This window comes from Dendronephthya gigantea, unplaced genomic scaffold (genome assembly GCF_004324835.1).
Source record: "Dendronephthya gigantea isolate DGI-Jeju-01 unplaced genomic scaffold, DenGig_1.0 000109F, whole genome shotgun sequence".
Lineage (NCBI taxonomy): Eukaryota > Metazoa > Cnidaria > Anthozoa > Malacalcyonacea > Nephtheidae > Dendronephthya > Dendronephthya gigantea.
In genome coordinates, this window is record NW_021163119.1 from 628,524 (window position 1) to 646,827 (window position 18,304).

At 37.3% G+C, this 18,304-nt stretch overlaps 1 protein-coding gene and 1 pseudogene across 1 annotated transcript; both read left to right on the forward strand.

The window, feature by feature from the left end:
- The first annotated feature begins 994 nt into the window (after nt 1-994).
- On the forward strand, nt 995-17,952 carry LOC114535042. The gene is made up of 2 exons (XM_028556416.1): nt 995-1,146; nt 15,208-17,952. Exon 2 carries the CDS (start codon nt 15,462-15,464, stop codon nt 17,544-17,546), a length of 2,085 nt encoding a protein of 694 aa, XP_028412217.1. The 5' UTR covers nt 995-1,146; nt 15,208-15,461; the 3' UTR covers nt 17,547-17,952.
- On the forward strand, nt 5,923-15,450 carry LOC114535034 (annotated as a pseudogene).
- Nucleotides 17,953-18,304: the final 352 nt, after the last annotated feature.

Sequence of the window (18,304 nt, forward strand, 5' to 3'; positions counted from 1 at the left end):
AAGACAGTGGTTGTTAAGGGAAGTTGACGAATGGTTTGTAACAGTGATACTGATTCACGTATAAAGTTAATAACAGCTGGACCAGGATTTGGTAAAAGCGTGTTTGCCGCTAAAATCTGTGAAGATTTTGAGAAGAATGGAAAGCTAGCTGCTTGTCACTTTTGTGATTTTAGTAATTCAAACCTAAGAGATCCTATGGCGATGTTGGAGTCTCTCGCAAGTCAGATGTGCAAGAGCGTCCCTGGTTTTAAAGAGGAGCTCCTTGATCAGTTAGGACGACGTCATCAAGTCCAAAACCTGAGAGATGCATTTCTAATATATTTGCAAAATCCCTTAGATGAACTGAAATAAAAGAGCCACGTTTAGTCGTGATCGATGGCTTGGATGAAAGTGCTGCAGATAATAAGAATGAAATTACACAATTGATTGCTGAATATTTTGTGAGCTTCCCGAGTACATAAAAATCTTGGTGACGAGCAGACCAGAGATTTCCGTTGCTGATCTAAGACTAATAGACGAGCAAAAGACAGACATTTCTAATGTTGATGACAACAATAACTCAGATTTGAACTTTTTTTGAAGAATGGTTACCAAGTTTAGTCGGCAGGGAAGTGACACAAAGTGAGATGAGCGATGAATTCTATGAGGATCGTCCATTACAGTTACTTTCCATTTTTGTTGCCAAATGCCAGGGCTCATTTCTCTATGCATATCAGTTTCAATCTGGGCTAAGAGCTCGCTATGATCTTGAGAAGATAACAAATATTGATGTCATGGAGTTTCTCCCAGAAGGACTGAATTCTGTTTACGAACGATATTTTAAACGCCTTGAAGACGAGCTTAGCGATATAAACATGAAAAGTTCAATGTGTTGAAAATTTTAGAAATACTGACTGCTTGCGAAGGATCTCTTCCCCTCACTTTCGTCGCTCAGGTTTTTAGTTTAGCTCCAGATTGTCGCGAAACGAAAGACATATCAACAAAATTAATGAAACCGTATCATGCTTGTTGTACGTTTCAGATGACATGTTAACCGTTTTTCACAAATCCTTTATTGATTGGCTTCTAGCAAAGGGCTACAAAGATCACCAGTATACTGTCAAGGTCGATGATGGACATAGATCGCTTTGGCTTTTATGCGAAAAGGTTTTTAAAGAAATTGTGGAAGGTGTTCACTCAGGACTTGAAGTGAAGCTTACTAATGACGTGGAATACGCTCTGAAACATGGTTTAAAACATCTAGAAAAGTGTGAAATGGAGGAGGTGTGTTTTGGTCTGTTGATGTTATTATAGTATTTATATGTTAACTTTGAACGATTCACGCGATTTGGTAAGTTTCTGGCTCAAATTACTGCAAAGTCCTTGGAATAAAAACGAAGGGTTTCGCGCCCGCATTTCGTACCATGTCATTGAATGTGACCATCGAGCCCTGGAACGCCTGAGTGGATATTACAAACATTCAAAACAAGTTTATTCGACCATATCTTCACAATCGTATTTACAAGCGGTTCTTACCCGTTCTCCAGAAGGTTATTTCAGCGATGATGAGAAGAAAATCGCGGAGACGCTACTATCAAACCTTTCACCTTTTTGAGTCGAAGTCTTACGAAGTTTCGGTTTTGCCGCGAGCATTCTGGAAAGACAGTTACGAGCAGAATCAATTTTATTATATTACAGCTGTTGCTTTATCTAACGATGAAAAAGGCAGCAGTTGTAATAGAGAATTTTATCCATGTTTTCCCTACCAACTTTGGTTGAAATTATGAACTATTCAACAAAATTGGAAAAAATTCAATGCGCATTTTCTCCAGACGATTCGCTCATATTATTTGGTAAACTGGAAACGGCGTTTAACATTGCTGGCAAGAAAGGAAGTTCCATTTTTCCCTGGAAATGAGGAGACGTTCCAGACCTGTGCATTTTCCCCTAACGGCAAAAGACTGGTGACTGGCGACGGTTCAAACACCATTAAACTATGGGACGTTGCTAAAAAAAGGTTGCTGTCGTCGCTTTGTGCTGAATTTCTTGTTGATTGGTGTTCTTTTAGCGTCACAGGTTTATTTATTATTGGGAATTCAGAATCTCGATCTTATCTGGGTTATTCGTTGTGTGTTTGGAACGCTATCACATTACAAAGAAGTGTGAGCGAAAATTATCTCACGGGGAAAGGGAGAAACCAGTTGTGTTAAAGAGTAGGAAATGTGAACGATGTTTTCAGCGGGGATTTGACGAACCAAATTACAAACAGTTAGAAGTAAGGTTATATGACAAATATGAAGTGAGGTTATGTGATGAAACACATGAAAGAAAATGTATAATGTCGTGTCCGTGGGTCTGCAAAGGTGTGGAGTGTATTTTTTCGATTTCTATGGAAGAATATTGTTATTCAAGTGACACAGAAAGAATTCCTTTGACTGTGATTGTTGCTTGGAACTATTTTTTGCCTATTCTTACTATGATCCCTTTCTTCGAGTCAAAATGACAGCTTTAAAGATAATCTGTGGCTCTATTCAGATAATATAAAACTAATTGTCTTTAAGACATTAGCTCCTAAACAAGATCATTCCTGTTTGTCACAGGCAACGTTCGTTTATTCGAGTTCGTTTTCTCCTGACAGTTCTCGACTTGCATCCTGCAACTCAGATGGATATATCAACGTATGGAATGTCTATACCAGCCAAGTTGAACAACGTTTCAAAAACAGTCAATGGAGGTCAATATTTTTTTGCTGGTGGTCGGAAGATTTCTTGTTTGTGATTAGTGAATTTAACAGGATTCCAAAATTAACGCGATACCAGGTAGATGACAATCGAGAGATCTTGTTTACTCACAGTCAGGACGTTTTGCTAGAGGACTTGTCTGGAGACTTGTCTGAATTCAGGCCAGAGAACTGGTCTGATTTCCTAGATTTAAAGGTTGGTTTTTCTGAAGGCTTTGTCAGCTTGGCTCTCGGAGGCTTCAAACCAGTGAAAGTTCTCGATGTGAGAGATGTTGATGGTCCTGCAATGATCAATTTGCCTGGAATTGAGCCTAAGATGGAAGTAGAAATCTCGCCTGGTGGTGCCTTTATCTCTGGTTGTAATAAGCATAAATGTTATATTTGGAAAAGAAATACCGAAAACCCAACTTTGTATGAAGTCTTTTATCACCGTGACGCTGGAAGGTCTGACAGATTGTCTTATGTCGCAATTTTCAGTAATGATTCCAAAGTCGCAATAGTCATGCACAGGAGTTCTGATAAGAGTGAGATAATTGATCTGGACACTGGTGATTTTCAATATATAACTCCTGCATTCCAGCCCATTCCTTATTTGAAGTCATTTTGTATTAACAAGAGTAGAATTGTATTAACTTTATCTGAATACCTGATAGTATTTTTTGACATGGACTCTGGCGCGATTCTCAACACTTCCTATCAACCATACTTGAAGACTTTTAGGCCAAGCCAAACAATTCAACTTTCCCCAAAAGTGCTGGCTTTTCCTGGCTACAAAGGCGATATGGTGTTTCTTCGACTGTTTATTCCACCAGATCCTTTGTTGGACGATATTAAGCGACGGGCAGTTTTGTAGGACGATATTAAGCGAGGTGCAGTAGTCAATCCTTTCTTTAACCGGAATAAAGTCGTCTTGTGGAAAAAGGTTTAGACTGCTTTTAGAAAAATCTACAAAAATTTTTACTTACATGTTGGTTTTCCCTGCAAGTTGTTTATACCAATTAAATACGAATATCTTTGTTCTTAAAAATAACTGAAGTGAACTCGTTCACACGAGGACAAAAACCAATAGGATAAGATTTAGCTGATAAAGCCTTTTTTATGAACGACAGTGTTTTGGAATTCATTTTTCAGTTACTGGATTGAGTGAGCAATAACATGAAAACTATCATCAAGAACATTGTTTTCGGGCAGCGGCTAGACTTTGCTTGGAGCTGGTCCAGAATGGAGAAGTAAGACACCTCCTTCCCTCCGTTTGTCTAGGAGTTCACCTTGGGCAAGTCATAGCACTCCCTTGCCTCCCTAACTGGGGTTACAGAGGTGATATCTTGAATACATCTGCAAGAAACAAGTCCTAGAAAACTGTGACCAATGCCAGTCGTATGATGGTGGGTTTACGATGTTTATTATGGTAGTTACAGTCATGTTGGTGGTGATAATTCTATTCTATGATGGTGGTGGTGTGCTGGTTTCTAGGATGGTGCTGATAGTAATTGTGCTGGTCATGAAATAATGGTAGAATTGTAGTAACTATATTAGCTGTATTTTGTTCCTTAAGTTTGATGCTGATGAAAAAGAAAGATAATGGAACTCAGTGACGTCATGCACGAGAACAATTTAGGGGGGGGGGGGTTGAATATTCATATATTCAGTTCTGCCCGACGGATTTCTTTTGTAAGTGTAATAGCTTGGAATAGAAATCCGTCGCGCAGAACTGAATATATGAATAAGCACCCCCTCAATTAACGTTCTAGTATCGCCCCTAATGGAACTGCAAGAACTATGTACATTACAGGGGACGTTCGTTTTTTAGCTGGGCGGGAAGGTGTTTATAGTCTGAAGCGGAGCTGGAAAATTGTAAAAATTTGACTGAAATGTGAATAATATTATGTTGAGGACATCTGATGTTCATGAAAAAAAAGGTCACGAAACAACACAACAATTAATATCTTAGGCGTGTTTCAAACGTCGTTTTTTATCTTTACTGCGTTCGTTACTGCCAGCAATATATTGTAAATTTGTACTTTGTAAAAAATTTTTTTGGCAAACTTTTTCATGCTCTCACTTTTTTGTTGAAATTTCTTATTTTGGTTTTTGCTAACATCCCCTAAGTTGTCTTTAAGATGTCTGCAACAGTGGCTCCGATATATTTGAATTTTCCTATTGTGGTAATTTCTCCCATGAAGGATTCCAGCAATGTCGAAACAATTGAAAAAATGCGGTTCGCTTCCAATCACTTTGTTATTGCCTGGCTTCTTAAGGCTGCCTTCCACTTAAGCTGCGTCACACGGTACCGGATCCACTCATCACATCTTCGTTTGCCGTTATGAAGCAACGATTATTACTAAATGCTTATTAATTTCATAGATTTGGTATATTTATTTAGGGCTCAAACATTAAATAACTACATTGTCTTTCATTATCTTCAAAACTCGACCTTCTCCGGTACCATGTCAACGGGTCTTTAAGCGTTTTTCATACGCAGGCGTAGATACGTTTCATACGTAAAAATGCTTTAACATTCTTTCAATTTATTTACTTTTTCAAAGCTAACATATATCATTGATTTAGACTTCCGTGTGTGTGTACGTGCATATGAAAAACGCATGCGTGGAAAGCAGCCTAAAGAGAATAATTAGAAAAAAAGATAAATTATCGCAAATTTGTCAGATTTGGAGAAGTTAGATCTGATTGTTTAAAGAAGTGTACTTTTGTAAATTATTCCCCAAAGCCTCGATCTTAACTGAATTTCTCACTTCTTGATGCTCTCCCCAGTGTTTTTAAAGGCGGTATTTTTTGAGCGGTCACTACCATTATGAGCAATTAAAAAAATATACAAATAATTCAATAATAGGACATTTAAAAATTTTTTGCCTCAGGCTCGTTGATTATCGGGGAATAACTGTTTTAGTATTTTTGCACAAGTGAATTGACACAAGAACTGCATTTGTTCGCTTATCTCTTGTGCCAAGTTTCATTCCGATCAAACAAGTAATGATAGAGCCTTAGGGTTTTTTTAAAGAGCGTCGCCCCCTAACAAGAAGAAGAAGAAGAAGAAGAAGAGATTAGCAGCGGCTAGGGACCAGTTCCTGGTCCAAAAATACTAAAAAAATTATTTGGAGATATCGTTTCAGTTTTCTAACTTCAGTTCGCGGCGCCATATAGCTCAGTGGCCGCACCCAAAACCTCACCCAGTTCCTGTTTCTTTTTGAGTCTTTGTATTTCTTCTAAGTCTGTGTTCGTTATTTGTCAAAATGATCGTATTATTGGACTAGAAGCTCCCAAAGTGATCCTGGATTCGTCGTGGGTGAGCAACGTATTTATTGAGAAAGTTATTTTAACAAGGTTTATCGACGCAGACAAGTACAAAAACAAAGACATACGGCTTTGGGCTAGTCGTGGTAATACAGACTAGACAAGACCAGATTGTCGAAGGTATGTGCTAGATTCCTTGCGAGATTTCTCTCATATTTTGATATACGTATGCGTCCTTGTCCATTTGCTTTAAATTACAATATTTTGACCGGCTTGTTTGGTTTATATTGTGTTTCACGTAGTATATTGCTCATTGTTGCTTATATATACTGTATATATTGCTTAGTCAACAAAAATATTCACAATCTGATTTAGCTGGGTAGGGGAGGAATTTATTTTTCAATGCTTTGTGGTTAATATCATATGCAAAATAATACAACAGTCAGCGCTATAGTTTTGTTTCATGAATTTTGCTATAAAATGGTTGTATTAAAACACATCCAATTTTCAATTTATTTACATAGTGCTCCCCAAGTTGTAATAACACAGGAAATCAATTTTATTCACTAATTTATTTAGACCATAGTCCAGAAATATCTTTCAGGGGCAATATAATCATTTCATTGATATCTTACATGTCCATTTTAAACATTATTCAACCCATTGTTAGGAAAATTGTTCGGCAACAGATTTGGTTGAAACCATCCTGGAACTGGATAATATATTCTAATATATTCTTCACACAACTTTCAATGGTATTACGTTTTATAGCTAAAACCCACCATGATCATGGTCAAACAATATATGTTATATCAATGCAAATATCACATGACTAAAAGACTGAGATATATTTTACTAAATTTATAAATCATAATTTGGGGTTTTATTAATCTTACATCCACATGCCATCACATTTTACACTATATGCATTTATTGTTATGGTTTCTTTCTCATGCATAATACCAGCTTGAATACATCTAATTTATCCTCTAACTATCATGTTAACTATGTATTTAGACTTCACCATCTGTTCCAACCAAAAGTATTTTAACAAATACGTTGGTCAGTCATTGATCAGTCCATCTAGTACAACAATATCTGTCAATCACTGAAATAAATTATCTGTCAGTTCAGCAATTACTTTAGTTGCAAATATTTTCATTCATGAGGTTGGAACTTAATCAGACCCAATGCAATCCCAGCTAATGTTTGACAGAGTTCTCTATGGCTTAGTTGAGTATTTTACATAATGACATTTCATTTAACCTTGGAAATCAATGTTTGTCACAGAAACATTATCAGACCAGAATTACAGATTGCAAGTGAAATGTTGTAAGTAAATACAGAGGTGTCATCTCTAGGGTGGTTGGGTGGTCTTCATGACAGTAATTGTATTTCTTAAAAACTTAAATTTGTTTATATTTTCATAGACTAGCCCTGCATTTATGACCATGGTCAGTTTGGTTTATTCAGTGTGATTAACCAGAGGCATTTTCTCTGTAAACCAGAAATCATTAGAACAGTCATTTACGTATTAACACAACATAAATCAGTCTTAGCCAAGTTAGATGAGCCATTGCGCGTTTATAAAGAAATTTCCAGCTTCCCTAACACTGTCATGGCTGATCCCTGCACCAGATAATATTAATAATGATGATATTAAAAATGACATTATATGTCAACAATGCGTGTGATGAAATCTCTACTGAGACTGAGTGCTTGTGAGGTTTTAAATTACAATCAGTTTGCGTCTTGGTTTTAAATACTACATCGTGAGTATCTTCTGCGAATTTTGGTACATTTGTGTGAAATTTTAGCCATGTATTGAGATAATCGCTTTCATGATTTGAAAAGGTGCGTTTATGTCAGTGTTAGTCGTGTTTTTTAAAGAGTATAAATGATTTTATGTCATCAACACAGTGAAGTCGTCACAGTCGTATAAGGTCTTTCCACAACACAGCTCTTTGTGTTTGACGCCGTGAAGTTCAGGCGTTTTAGATCTTCGTTGATTTATGATTCCACATTGCGATAAAAAGAGACATACTTTTATTTAAATGTTCGCGCATAATGTTAAATTCGTAAGCGTAGTTGGTAGTCTATCTGCATGATTGCCAAATATTGGTCTGCATAATGCCGGAAATGGTGGCGTTGTCAGTATACTCGTGTGATAGTGAGACTTAAAATACATTGCACATTTTTCGCTTCTTTAAACAAAAGGAATACAATTCCGAAATTGTTAACTCGTCGCCAGAATAATATGATGTTACCGACCCTCCTATGCCATTGGAGTCATATCCTGCAGCAACAATTTTTCAGACTACAGTTTAAGACCCTCGTGTGACTATAGAGACGCATCATCTGTCTGTTATTATAAATACTGGGTATTAACCAGAAAACAGCTCTTGTACACACGCTTTTTGCCACATAAATATTTTCCAGGATATTTTCCCATTTTCGATGCACTTAAGTAAGGCGTGATTTTGTTTATGTTCGACATATTCGTCTACATATGGTTTTGCCCATGTAGATTATCACATTCTAAATTTTGAACTAGTACGTTTGTGATTTTAAATGATTTATCAACAACACGGTAAAGTAGACATGGTTGGTTGTATGTGCATGTAGGTTCGGAACAGCGCTGTGGCGTCGTATTGAATAAACTTGCATTATTAAATGCCTGGCACTGCACAGCGCTTCGTCGCGTTGTGCAGTTGTGCATTTTTTACAATGAAATTAATTATATGAACTTTCTGCTAGTGAAAATGACCCCCTAATATACAAATTCCATAACTACATGACACTCGCACGATATTCTAAGGTGCATGGCAGTTTTAAATCAATTATGAGTTATTTATGACTTTTGGCACTTCACTCGATGCTGGTAAATTCTAGAGGTTAAAAGGGTCTTAACTTCGAGTGGTATTATACACACTTTAATTTCAAGCCAGGAACAGTTGATGGAAAAATGAGTCAACTATCGGTCCTCCGGCAGGAATCGAAATGCTCAAAAGAAACTTTAATTGGAAAATTAAACGAGACTTACCTGTAAGTTGAAGTTTGATTTGAATTATATAACGTCATCAGTCCTGAACGAAAGAGTAACATGAGAAGCACGCGCTCGCTTTCCTAACCATATTTTAAAGACAGCCAACTCGCTGATTCTCACACGGAACGAAGAAGTATCGGGAGGGACAACTCTCCGCAATGAAGGAAGGGCATGTTACTCCTTCGTTCAGGACTGATGACGTTATATAATTCAAATCAAACTTCAACTTGCAGGTTGCTAAGTCTCGTTTAATTTTCAAATTATATACGTCATCAGTCTACGTCACTACGGAGTAGCATGAGAATTGAAAGATGTGAGGGTCAGCGAGTTGCAAGATGAAAGTGAACCCCAACCATCTCAGTGTTTGATACACCGTCTTAATAGTTTATTATCAGAGCTATACAAGATATGTAAGTCATTCGCGATCATTGTTGTCCTCGCTATTAAAGTGATTTATAAGTATGCTGTTTCCAAAATTGGAGACGAATGGTTTATTATAATGTTTGGCAAATGTTTCTGCATTTGTCCAACCGCCAGCTTTGAGTACGTTCTTAAGGGACAACCCAGATAGGAATCCTTAAGACGAGGACGCCGTCCGACTAGTGTGAGCTGAGAAATTGTTTATGTCGATGCCTGAGCCTTGGAGGACACGTTTGACCCAACGACCAATTGTGGAATTTGTAACCGGTTTAAATGGTTTGACGTAACTTAGTAGCCATTTGGAATCAGCTTTCATAGGTTTAGTTTTAATAATATAGTGTTTAATATGAGCTACAGGGCAGAGGCGGATGTCCTCGGAATAGCTTTTAACCTTGATAGGCGGGAGGTGTTTTCCCGTCTTCGTGGTTTTTAGTTTCTTGCGTATTGTAAATATAATTCCATCATCAGTTTCCCGCATAAAATCGAGGTCTAAGCTAGATAAGGTTTGGCATCGTTGTGCAGTTAAAAGAGCAAATACTCTCTACATACTTGTTGGACCAGGAACTGGTCCCTAACCGCTGCTAATCTTCTTCTACTTCTTCTTCTTTTTCTTCTTCTTGTTGTTAAGGGGCGACGCTCTTTAAAAAAACCCTAAGGCTCTAGCATTACTTGTTTGATCGGAATGAAACTTGGCACAATTATTCTAAGCAATATTCCGCATTGATTGACGGAGTTCGAATTTTTACTTTTGACCTTTGAAGCAAGTTACAAGCAATTCTTGATATATTTGCAGCAAATAATATATACATATCATTGATATTCAGCCTATATATAAGTAAACGGAAACGATTAGAAATACATTGTCCTCTCCATTGTTATAAATACAATGCAGTTCAGAAATTAAACTCGGTTACGCAGTTCCTGGTCCACTATAGTACGATCGTACTTGTTTAGATGGTGACGGATGGTGCCATTTAGTAGAAATGGACTGCTTGTAACGCCAAATACCACTGTAAGAAATCTATAAATGATCGTCTGCCCTGTAACTGAATCATGCCATAAGAACCTAAGATAGTCCCGATGTTCCTCGTCTATAGCAATGTTGAGAAATGCTTGTCGTATATCTGCTAGTAGCCCTATTTTATTACATCTAAATCTTACAAGAATATCAAATATTTTTGCAATCAAATTAGGTCCAGCATGAAGACATTCGTTTAAATAGGGTCCATTTGTCTTACAAGAGGCATCAAACACGGCTCCTATTTTTGTGGTTTGTCTATCCTTGCAAATTATGGGCCTATGAGGAAGATAGTGAGTAACACCTGCTTCCTTAGCTATTTCAGAGTAACACCTGCTTCCTTAGCTATTTCAGCCTCGGGAACTTGTTCAATGATACCATTCTGCTCATATTCCCTGAAAATCAAGTCGTATTCCTTTTCAATACCCTTTTGGACTAAACGATCCTTCAAGGATTTTAATCTCGTTTCACAGACAAAATAGTTGTCAGGTAAAATATCATGGTCGCGTTTAAAGGGTTGTTTAACAACATATCTTTTACCATTATGTATGACATACTCTTCAAATTTACTTATACTGTCCTAAGAAGGACCTACTTCCTCAACTTCCCAAAATTTTTGTAAATGCTGTTGCAAATCATTGTGTAAGGTTCTACCAGTGGCGTAGCCAGCATCGATAATTGGGGGGGCCCATATTCATATATTCATGTTAACAGACTGTAAAGACAATTGATTTGAAAAGAAATCAAACCTGCGCATCACGAATATATGAATATGGGCCCCCCCAATTATCGTTCTGGCTACGCCACTGGGTTCTACAGTAGTCCGCAATAAATGTGTTTCTACGCTACTAAGTGATTTGTTTTAGTAAACAGTAATGATGATATTAATTCTATCAAACAAAATTGAGGGTTTGTATACGATCTGAAATATAAATATGGTCTTCCGCTTTGTGGTCGTGCGATTTTTGTAATGACGCATGAGCACTCCACTTAGTGCAATTACCATTATAAATACGCATCCCATGTGACACTCACATGACATTCTAGCCACTGATTGGGTGGGTTAAAGTTACAATCAGAATTTGTTCTTTCTAGGTTTTAAATCTACATTTCAGTGCATCTATCCGTTATCCTTCCTGAGAATTTTGACCATGTAGTGGAATCATCGCTTTGAAGATTTGAGAAGGTACGTTTGTGTCAGTGTTAGTTACGTTCTTCGAATATTAACAGTATGAGTGTCTATTGTATTCTATTGAGAGGCACAGTACAGAGCTGTGACGTCATTACGTTCTTCGAATATTAACAATATGAGTGTCTATTGTATTCTATTGAGTGGCACAGTACAGAGCTGTGACGTCATTACGTTCTTCGAATATTAACAATATGAGTGTCTATTGTATTCTATTGAGTGGCACAGTACAGAGCTGTGACGTCATTACGTTCTTCGAATATTAACAGTACGAGTGTCTATTGTATTCTATTAAGTGGCATAGTACAGAGCTTTGACGTCATTACGTTCTTCGAATATTAACAGTATGAGTGTCTATTGTATTCTATTGAGTGGCACAGCACAGAGCTGTGACGTCATTACGTTCTTCGAATATTAACAGTATGAGTGTGTATTCTATTCTGTGGCACAGTACAGAGCTGTGACGTCATGTTAAATGAACCGGTAACCAATATAGAAATAATTCATAACACGATTGCGAGGCTCAGGGGCTAAAATCTGACAATAATCAAACACTAAACAGCAAATAAGACAGATTAGTTGTTCTGAGACTAAGGATCGATCAATACAGTTTTATTTTAATACAGTTTTACTCGATCCCTGAGCGCCTAATAATACTGCGTAGACTTACGAAAATATAATAACCCAGCTTAATTGCTTAAATGTTTCGGAGGCACAGCCACTAGTCTGAGAAGAGAAATGTTTTATGTAGTGTTGTTTGTGAAAATAAATTATTTGCTGAAACAGCTTTTCAAAATTATCGCTCGAACTAAATGAAATTTATAAAAAAACTTCAACGACAGTTTACAATCGGAAATAAAAAAAATCAAGTAGTAATAGATCTTAAATACACGAGATACTTTCATAAATTATTGGCATCAAAATACTTTCAGATCATACTATGTATGAAAATGAGAACAGGCTTTCAAAATTTATAATATCAAGAGAAATCCCATTTCCACACACAAATAAGACAGCAAAATGTTTATGGAAATTCTCAAATTAAGTTCATGTGAGTTTGTCATATGGGTGGTAGCAAGTCAGAAAGGTTACTCCTAAAACATATGTCTCTTCAAAAAATTATTTTCACAAGAATTCCCTTCGTTTAACAAGATCCTTGCGACTTTCTTTTATAAAAGTCTACTCAATCCCATTCTTTTTCTCGGTATAGCCTATATAATTAATACAACAATTTTGTTACAGTAATTAACCCTGTCTAATGCCATGGCTTCTGACGAACTGCAAGAAAAAGCAAATTTTACAAGACTTAGTAGACTTTTAGTTGACAAAGGAACTGAGACTTTGAGAAATAAATTTGATAACATCCATCCACCTGTTAGTCTACCCGGAGTACTGGCTAAAAAAAAAACATCTCTTCAAAAGTTAAAACCTCAAGTTATTAATAATTCTCAGTGGGATTTACTGTTTCCTCCGTCTGGCAATCCACCAGATTCCAAAAGCTTTGATGTCACATTACTCACAGTTCTATTCCGGAACATTTGTGGTTTTCCATCAACAGGATGGGATGTAATGCCTCCGGATGCTGATAGATCAACGCAAGCGAATATCACAAGAATCAAGTGTTACAGAAATGAAGTTATTGCACATGTGACAACAACTCGAGTTGACAATTCAACATTTCAATCTTTATGGAAGAAAATTGCCCAGGCATTGGTAGAATTAGGGATATCACAAAGCGATGTCGACGATTTAGAAAAATGTCCTCTAGGACCCGACGAAAATATGTATGTAAAAATCCTTGAAGATTGGAAACAGCGAGAAGATGAGTGTATTAAAATTCTTGCAACAATGAATGTTCTGTAAATCATTTAACACAAGTCGCTGAAGAAACGTGCGATGGACTAAATGAATCACGAGATGTAATAAATGAAACGCACGATGCAGTAAATGAAACGCGCGATGCAGTAAATGAAACGCACGATGCAGTAAATGAAACGCGCGATGCAGTAAATGAAACGCGCAATGCAGTAAATGAATCGCGCGATGTAATAAATGAAACGCGTGATGCAGTAAATGAATCGCGCGATGTAATAAATGAAACGCGTGATGCAGTAAATGAGACGCGCGATGCAGTAAATGAAACGCGTGATGCAGTAAATGAGACGCGCGATGCAGTAAATCAAACGCGTGGTGCAGTAAATAAAACGCACGATGCAGTATTTGAAATCTGCCATTCATTGACTAAGCGTACGCAATCAATGCCTGGGGACACTATTCCTGAAAAAGAATCCCGCATGGAAAGTGATGAAGTTTTATTGCGAAAACTTGCTAAGCATAATTTTAAGGGAAAAATTAAAAGAAAAGTGAATTTTTTCCTTCCGGGAACAAGAGAGTGGTTGTTAGAGAAAGTTAAGGAGTGGTTTCAAAAGTGTGACAGCGATTCAAGAATAAAGTTAATAACAGCTGGACCAGGATTTGGTAAAAGCGTTTTTGCCGCTAAAATCTGTAAGGATTTTGAGAAAAATGGAAAATTGGCTGCTTGTCACTTTTGTGATTTCAGTGATTCAAACCTAAGAGATCCTATGGTGATGCTGCAGTCTCTCGCAAGTCAGATGTGTGAGAATGTCCATGGTTTTAAAGAGAAGCTTCTTGATCAGTTAAAGCGACCTCATCAAGTCAAAACCCTCGAAGATGCATTTCGAATATATTTGCAAAATCCCTTACATGAATTCGAAATAAAAGAGCCACGTTTAGTCGTGATCGATGGCTTGGATGAAAGTGCTGCAGATAATAAGAATGAAATTACGCATTTGATTGCTGAATATTTTCCTGATCTTCCCGAGTACATCAAAATCTTGGTGACGAGCAGGCCAGAGATTTCCGTTGCTGATCTAAGAATAAGAAACGATCAAAAGACGAACATTCCGAATGTTAACGCCAACAATAACTCAGATCTTGAACTTTATTTTAAGGAATGCCTTCCAAGTTTAGTCGGCAGGGAAGTGGATGAAAGTGATAGTGATGAAAGTTATGAAAGTGATATTAGCGATGATTTCTATGAGGATCATACATTAGATTTACTTTCCCCTTTTGTTGCCAAATGCCAGGGCTCATTTCTCTACGCATATCATTTTCAATCTGGGCTAAGGGCTCGCTATGATCTTGAAAAGATAACAAGGAATGACGTCATGGAGTTTCTCCCAGAAGGTCTGAATTCTGTTTACGAACGATATTTTAAACGCCTTGAAGACGAGCTTAACACCATAAAAGATGAAAAGTTCGATGTGTTGAAAATTTTGGAAATGCTGGCTGCTTCCGAAGGATCTCTTCCCCTCACTTTCGTCGCTCAGGCTTTTGGTTTAGCTCCAGATTGTCGCGAAACGAAAGTCATCATCAAGAAAATGAATGAAACCATATCATGCTTGTTGTACGTTTCAGATGACATGTTAACCGTTTTTCATAAATCCGTTATTGATTGGCTTCTAGCAAAGGGCTACAAAGATCACCAGTATACTGTTAAGGTCGATGATGGACATAGATTGCTTTGGCTTTTATGCGAAAAGGTTTTTAAAGAAATTAAAGATAAAGGTGTTCTTTCAGGACTTGAGGTGAACTTTACTAATGACGTGGAATACGCTCTGAAACATGGTTTAAAACATCTAGAAAAGAGTGAAATGGAGGAAGGTGTGTTTTGGTCAGTTGATGTTATTATCGTATGTTATATGTTAACTGTAAACGATTCAAGTAAATTGCGGCCTGCATTTCGTACCATGTCATTGAATTCGAGTCTTTTTATAATGCCCTGAGACCGATAAGAATGGATAAAAAAAATTCAAAACAATTTCTTTCGACAGTATTTTCACAATGGTATTTACAAGCGGTTCTTACCCATTCTCCAGAAGGTTATTTCAGCGATGATGAAAAGAAAATCACGGAGACACTACTATCAAACCTTTCACCTTTTGTCGAGTCGAATTCTTACGAAGTTTCGGTTTTGCCACGAGCAGTCTGGAAACACAGTGACTATGTTTGTATTACAGCTGTTGCTTTATCTAACAATTCGAAAAGTGTAGCATTTGTAAGAGAGAATTTTATCCATGTGATATCCCTACCAACTTTAGTTGAAATTATGAGTTTTTCAACAAAATTGGAAAGAATTCCATGCTGTACATTTTCTCCAGACGATTCGCTCATATTATTTGGTAAACTGGAAACGATGTTTAACATTGCTGAAAGGAAGGAAGTCCCATTTTTCCCTGGAAATGAACAGACGTTCGAAACCTGTGCATTTTCCCCTAAGGGCAAAAGACTGGTGACTAGTGACCGTTCAAACACCATTAAACTATGGGACGTTGCTAAACAAAGGTTGCTGTCGTCGCTTTTTGCTGGATTTCCTGTTGATTGTTGTTCTTTAAGCGTCACAGGGTTATTTATTATTGCAAATTCAGAATCTTCATCTTATCCGGGTTATTCGTTTTGTGTTTGGAACGCTATCACATTACAAAGAAGTGATAAGCGAAAATTATCTCACGTGGAAAGTGTGAAGCCGGTTGTGTTAAAGAGTAGGAAATGTGAACGATGTTTTCAGCGGGGATTTGAGAAACCAAATATTAAACGGTTAAAAATATGGAAGTGTTGGGGTCATTCTCATAAAATTTATTGTCCATGGATCTGCAAAGGTGTGGAGTGTATTTTTTCTTCGGAAGAATTTTGTTATTCGAGTGACACAGAAAGTATTCCTTTGACTGCGATTGTTGCTTGGAACTATCTTGTTTCTGCTCCTCGACAGATTTTTGCTAATATGACACTTTTCGGAGATAATCTGTGGCTCTATTCAGATAATGAAAAACTAATTGTCTTTAAAACATTAGTTCCTAAACAGGACCATTCCTGTCTGTCACAGGCAACGGAAGTTTTTTCGAGTTCGTTTTCTCCTGACGGTTCTCGACTTGCATCCTGCAACTCAGATGGATATATCAACGTATGGAATGTCTATAGCAGCCAAGTTGAACAACGTTTCAAAAGCAGGCAATGCAGATCAATATTTTTATGCTGGTGGTCGGAAGATTTCTTGTTTGTTATTAGTCCATTTATTAACGGGATTCCCAAATTAACGCGATACCCGGTAGATGACAATTTAAAGATCGTGTTTACTCACAGTCAGGACGTGGCGCTGTGTCATTTATCTATCAGGTCTGACATCCGATTTTATACGCTTCGTTTTTCTGAAGGCTTTGTCGGCTTGGCTCTCGGAAGGAATGAACCCGTGAAATTTATCGATGTCAGAGATGCTGATGGTCCTGTAATGGTCAATTTGCCTGGAATTGAGCCGGAGATGGAAGTGGAAATCTCGCCCGGTGGTGCCTTTATCTCTGGTTGTAATAAGAATAAATGTTATATTTGGAAAAGAAATACCGAAAACCCAACTTCATATGAACTCTTTTATCACTGTGAAGCTGGAAGATCTGACAGAGATCGGTCTGTCATCTTCCCTTATTTCGTAATTTTCAGTAATGATTCCAAAGTCGCAGTAGTCGTGGACCACAGTACTGATAAGAGTCAGATAATTGATCTGGAAACTGGTTATTCTCAAAATGTAACTCCTGCATTCCGCCCCATTCCTTTATTGAGGTCATTTTGTATTCACAAGAGTAGAATTGTATTAACTTTATCTGATCACATGATAACATTTCATGACATGGACTCTGGCGCGATTCTCGACGCTTCCTATCAACCATACTTCAAGACTCTTTGGCTACGCGAAACAATTCAACTTTCCCCAAAAGAAGACGTGCTGGCTTTTCCTGACAACAAAGGTGATATGGTGTTTCTTCGACCAAATCCTTTGTTGGACGATATTAAGCAGTTGCTTTCAGGGACGATATTGAGCGAGGTGCATTAGTTTAACCGCTTTTAACCGGAAAAAATTTTGTTACATGTAGAGTTTCCCCGCAAGTTGTTTATACCAATTAAATGCAAATAACTTTGTTCTTAAAAATAACTGAAGTGAACTCGTTCACACTAGGACGAAAACCAATAGGAGAAGACTTAGTTGATAAAGACTTTGTTATGAACGACAGATGTTTTGAAACTGAGATTTCGGTTAGGATATTTCATAATGGATTTAGTGAACAATGCCTTATAAAACTATCATCAAGAACATTGTTTTCGGGCAGCGGCTAGACTTTGCTTGGAGCTGGTCCAGAATGGAGAAGTAAGACACCTCCTTCCCTCCGTTTGTCTGGGAGTTCACCTTGGGCAAGTGATAGCACTCCCTTGCCTCCCTAACTGGGGTTACAGTTTGTTAAGAGGAAATTTCTTATTATGTCGTGTATTTTGGCGGGAAAACGTTCAAAACATAAAATCTTTTCGGCGTTCATTTATTTTACCTTTATTCTTTAGATTATGTTGTATAATTTTCACAATATTTTGAGATTATACTGTAAACAAACTTTGTAGATGCCTTTTAGGTTTGCAAAACATGATCAATGTTGAAAATTTTAGAACCCTTATTTGAAGACATAATATAAACTGAGGTTTTAAGCATTTATAACGCGACATAGAAAAATATCTTCTCTTAAACAAAACAAAGATGACATCTTGAATACATCTGAAAACAAGAAAAAAAGAAACATGTCCTAAGTAACTGTGACCAATGCC